The sequence below is a fragment of the chloroplast genome of Theobroma cacao, assembly GCF_000208745.1.
Source record: "Theobroma cacao chloroplast, complete genome".
In the NCBI taxonomy this organism is placed as follows: domain Eukaryota; kingdom Viridiplantae; phylum Streptophyta; class Magnoliopsida; order Malvales; family Malvaceae; genus Theobroma; species Theobroma cacao.
Genome location: NC_014676.2, coordinates 2,501 through 7,500, shown reverse-complemented (window position 1 = coordinate 7,500; position 5,000 = coordinate 2,501). Strand labels below are relative to the sequence as shown.

Genomic DNA, 5,000 nt, shown 5'->3' with positions numbered 1-5,000 from the left:
GGATTCAAAAAAGCATAGGCCTCCGGCAATTTTGCGAATAAAAAACTACTCGAAAAAAGGGCAGAATTAAAACAGATACAGATCAAATTAAAGATATTAAGCATAACAAAATTTTGTTCTTGGAGATAATTTTGATTGAGTTATTAATATGTTTTTGATATAAGGAAAAAAATGAAGAAAGTAAAACTAAGGCAGACTAAACAATACCTCTTTGAACTCACCCAATCAAAAAGCCTTCAATTCTTACAAGAGAATAGAAGAAATCATACTTTCATACAATATTTTAATTGAATTATATGTAATGATCAATAAAATCGGTTTAATTCTCTATCCATACGTGCCAAAATCCTAGCAAGAATCTAATCTATTCCATAGCTATTTGGAACTGGAATTGACGAACAAGGAATACCCATATTAGTGTTTAGTAGGGTCAAATAGAAATCTAAATGGGGCGTAGCCAAGTGGTAAGGCAACGGGTTTTGGTCCCGCTATTCGGAGGTTCGAATCCTTCCGTCCCAGAGCATACTCTTTTTATATATCAGAATAACGATATCTGAATCTAAATTGCTCTTTTTTTTTTTAACAACCTTCTTTCTAAGAGTCAAATATTGGAGAAAATGTGATTCTTGCTTTTGATTTTTAATGATTTATTAAGATTGGTACTCGAAGAACTGTGAGATTGGCGAATCTATTCTATCGAGTTATTTGAAGATGCAGGGCAGATTCAAAAAGATTAGTTTATTTGTTTTATTTATAATATTCGTGATATTATTATTATTACTGATATTATTAATTTCTTATTAATTAGAATAGAAAAGTTTAATTAGAATATAAAAATATAAAAGTATAAAAAAAGTATAAAAAAGAAAAATATATTGCATTCATACAATACAATATGGTTAATTTGAATTTTTATTGAGGCTTTTTCTTCCTAAATTATCTATTTATTTCATATAGAAGGAAGAAGTATAGATAGATTACTATGTACCGACTGAACCAATGACTATTCATGATTCCATAATTGAATCAATGTTCCAAACTATAGGAATGTTATGGTAAAACTTCGTTTGAAACGATGTGGTAGAAAGCAACGTGCGACTTGAAGGACATGATCGGCTGTGGATGTAAAAACCCACCACTTTCCATTATGTAGAAATGAAGGTGCTTTTGGCTCGACATCCTTTGTTCTGTTCTATTATAATCCGTCTTTTTGTTGGGTTGTAATGTAAATAAAATAGTACAGGATGGAGCTCGAAGAGAAACATCCATTTTTCAGGGGCAAGGATCTAGGGTTAGTTAATGGAAATCAATAAGTTGGAACAACTTCGTAAGTATATTTTTGATATAGAAATCGAAAGGCTCCGATTCAAACAATTTTCAAATCAAAAAGAAAAATTGTTGGATTGGAATTGGTAAAACTCTTTCTGTATCATGCGGGAATTAATCGTTCATATGATTCTTTGATAGAAAGAAATCACAAATAAAAAAAGAGAGAAAAAGGGGCATGTTGCTGCCATTTTTGAAATGATTAAATATCGCCGAAGTAATGTCTAAACCCAATGATCCAAGGGAAAGATAAAGGATCCTAGAACAAGGAAATACCGTTTTCAATTGTCTCAACAACTAGATTAAAATGAAGAATCGAAATAGATTCTAAACGAGACAAACAAAAAAGGGGTTAGAGACCACTCAATAAAAGAATGCCTAAGGTTTTTTTGAGCATTTTGAGAGTTATTTGACTTGAGTTATGAGAGTACGAATGCTTTTTTCTTCTTTTTTTTTTTTTCGAAAAAAGAAGGGTTTAAATGTCTAATTGATTTGATGGGTTTATGGATCTTTTTGACATTCTAATTCCATACTTCCATACATAGACATAACTTCTAATCATTTTTTTCTCGAGCCGTACGAGGAGAAAACTTCTTATACGTTTCTAGGGGGGGTATTCTTTAACTACATCTATCCCAATGAGCCGTTTATCGAATCGTTGCAATTGATGTTCGATCCCGAAGAGAGGGAAGAGATCTTCGAAAAGTGGGTTTTTATGATCCGATAAATAATCAAACCTATTTAAATGTTCCCGCTATTCTCTATTTCCTTGAAAAAGGAGCTCAACCCACAGGAACTGTTCATGATATTTTAAAGAAGGCGGGGGTTTTTACGGAACTTAGTCTTAATCAAACAAAATTCAATTAACGAAATACAAAAAGAGGGTGTGGATGACTCATATCTAGCTTTGTATAAATTTTTCTTTCTTATTTCCTCCCCTCTTTTGTTCTATTCATACTTATTTTATTTATTATTCTTATTTATTATTGCTACTATAGAATACCGTGTTCTATAACGACAAAACCAGATTTTATTGAGCTAATTTTATTGATAGAAAATATAGAGAAAAAAGATCAATTGAATAAATGAAGTAATTGCGTTTAAAAAAACATAAAATAAGATAAAAAAAAAAAACAGATAAAATAACATATGATAAAATAACATATAAAAATAGAAAATATTAATAATAAAAAAATGGACTTAATTCTTTTTTTTCATTGTATTTTTTTATAGTCTTTTTTATATTCTTTATTCTTTTTTCAACATTTATATTCAAAATTTACAATTATATTGACAACAGTGTATCGAACAAATATAATTCGATCGTAGATAAATAGATCTATTTATCCCCGCCCATAAGCTTGTTGACTTCACTTCATTCAATTCAAATGATGGGTTATTTCTTTGAATTTGTTGTGATACAAGACGATTTTTTTTGGACTGAAACAAAAAAAAAATGGATAACAATGGATAAGACAGGAGTCGGTCTACAACTTTTCACTTATTCTATTTCTATGTTTTTCTCTGAGAATTTCGTGTATTTTTATCTAATCTGAACATTGAATGTTCAGAATCGATTTTAATATTTTATTAAAATTTTTGCGAATTTCATGTTTTGATTGCATCGTGCAATTCCATTTTTTTTATTCCGATTGTATCTACACATTCTAATTTTTTTGGGGGGGGTTGCTAACTCAACGGTAGAGTACTCGGCTTTTAAGTGCGGCTAGCATCTTTTACACATTTGTATGAAGAAAGGGATTCGTTCATACCATCGGTAGAGTTTGTAAGACCACGACTGATCCTGAAAGGAGTGGATGGAAAAAAGAGCATGTCGTATCAATGGAGAATTCTAAGAATCCATTTTTTTTCCGGATCAGTCCAAAAAAAATCGTCTTTGAGTTTTTGGTGCGGAACAAAAAAATTAATTGAATTCAAAGTTGGGTCGAGTGAATAAATGGATAGAGCTCTACGGCCCCAATTATAGGGAAACAAAAAGTAACGAGCTTCTGTTCTCAATTTGAATGATTACCCGATCTAATTAAACGTTAAAAAGAAATTAGTGCCTAATGTAGTAAAGGTTTTTCTCATGAGTAAATTATCAATTTTTTTATGAGTCCTAATTATTAGTTATTCCCTATTAATTATGGGTTAGACATGAATGTGTAGAAGAAGCAGTATATTGATAAAAAAAATATTTTTTTTTTTTCCAAAATCAAAAGAGCGATTGGGTTGAAAAAATAAAGGATTTCTAACCATCTTCTTAGCCTATAACGAACATAAATCAATTAGATGGCAAAAGATAGGATAGAGAATCCATTGATGAATCTACCTGTCTCCGAGGTATCTATTCTTTTCTTACCATAATACCTTGTTTTGACTGTATCGCACTATGTATCATTTGATAACCGAATAGATCCCCTATCTTTTCTTTGGTTCAAATGGAATTTGAAATGAAGGAATCTCAAGTATATTTAGAACTAAATAGATCTCGCCAACATGATTTCCTATACCCACTTATTTTTCGGGAGTATATTTATGCACTTGCTTATGATCATGGTTTAAATAAATCGATGATTTTGTTGGAAAATGAGGATTATGGTAATAAATTCAGTTCACTAATTGTGAAACGTTTAATTATTCGAATGGATCAACAGAATCATTTGATTATTTCTGCTAATGATTCCAACCAAAATCCATTTTTTGGGCACAACAATAATTTGTATTCTCAAATGATATCGGCGGGATTTGCAGTCATTGTGGAAATTACATTTTCCTTACGATTAGTATCTTACTCACAAGGGAAAGAAGTAGCAAAATCTCATAATTTACAATCAATTCATTCAATATTTCCTTTTTTAGAGGACAAATTCTCACATTTAAATTATGTGTTAGATGTACTAATACCTCACCCCATCCATCTAGAAATCTTGGTTCAAGCTCTTCGCTACTGGGTAAAAGATGCTTCTTCTTTGCATTTATTACGGTTCTCTCTCTACGAGTATTGTAATTTGAAGAGTTTTTTTACTCCAAAGAAATATATTTCTATTTTTAATCCAAGATTATTCTTGTTCCTATATAATTCTCATGTATGTGAATACGAATCCATTTTCCTTTTTCTCCGTAACCAATCTTCTCATTTACGATCAACATCTTCTGGAGTCTTTCTTGAACGAATTTTTTTCTATGGAAAAATAGAGCATCTTGTAGAAGTCTTTTCTAATGATTTTCAGAACAACCTCTGGGTGTTCAAAGATCCTTTCATACATTTTATTAGATATCAAGGAAAAGCAATTCTAGCCTCAAAAGATACGTCTCTTCTGATGAATAGGTGGAAATATTACTTTGTCGATTTATGGCAATATTATTTTTACGTGTGGTCTCAATCAGGAAGAGTCCGTATAAATCAATTATCTAAATATTCTCTCGACTTTCTGGGCTATCTTTCAAGTGTGCGATTAAATCCTTCAGTGGTACGGAGTCAAATGCTAGAAAATTCATTTATAATAGATAATGCTATAAAGAAGCTGGATACAAGAATTCCAATTATTTCTCTGATTGGATCATTGTCTAAAGCGAAATTTTGTAACACATTGGGGCATCCCATTAGTAAGCCGACGTGGTCCGATTCCTCAGATTCTGATATTATTGACCGATTTGTGCGTATATGCAGA

At 31.0% G+C, this 5,000-nt stretch overlaps 3 protein-coding genes and 2 non-coding genes across 5 annotated transcripts in view; 4 read left to right on the top strand and 1 right to left on the bottom strand. All coding sequences in view use genetic code 11, as the record gives it.

Moving 5' to 3' along the window:
* The window catches only part of psbK (photosystem II protein K), a 186-nt gene extending 82 nt beyond the window's left edge, over positions 1-104 (bottom strand). The window contains exon 1 of the mRNA in view: positions 1-104. This exon is cut by the window's left edge and continues 82 nt beyond it. Coding sequence (YP_004021300.1) covers positions 1-104 — 104 coding nt within the window.
* A 343-nt stretch (positions 105-447) lies between these two features.
* trnQ-UUG lies at positions 448-519 on the top strand. Its single transcript has one exon. It is a non-coding gene; the product is annotated as a tRNA-Gln (tRNA).
* Positions 520-1,052: 533 nt separating this feature from the next.
* rps16 (ribosomal protein S16) lies at positions 1,053-2,193 on the top strand. The gene is made up of 2 exons: positions 1,053-1,092; positions 1,967-2,193. Exons 1-2 carry the CDS (start codon positions 1,053-1,055, stop codon positions 2,191-2,193), a joined length of 267 nt encoding a protein of 88 aa, YP_004021299.1.
* Positions 2,194-3,009: 816 nt separating this feature from the next.
* The window catches only part of trnK-UUU, a 2,586-nt gene continuing 595 nt past the window's right edge, over positions 3,010-5,000 (top strand). The window contains exon 1 of the tRNA in view: positions 3,010-3,046. This is a non-coding gene — a tRNA (tRNA-Lys). The remainder of the gene's footprint in view (positions 3,047-5,000) is intronic.
* matK (maturase K) overlaps positions 3,780-5,000 on the top strand; it is a 1,509-nt gene continuing 288 nt past the window's right edge. The window contains exon 1 of the mRNA in view: positions 3,780-5,000. This exon is cut by the window's right edge and continues 288 nt beyond it. Within this exon, the coding sequence (YP_004021298.1) occupies positions 3,780-5,000 (1,221 nt within the window).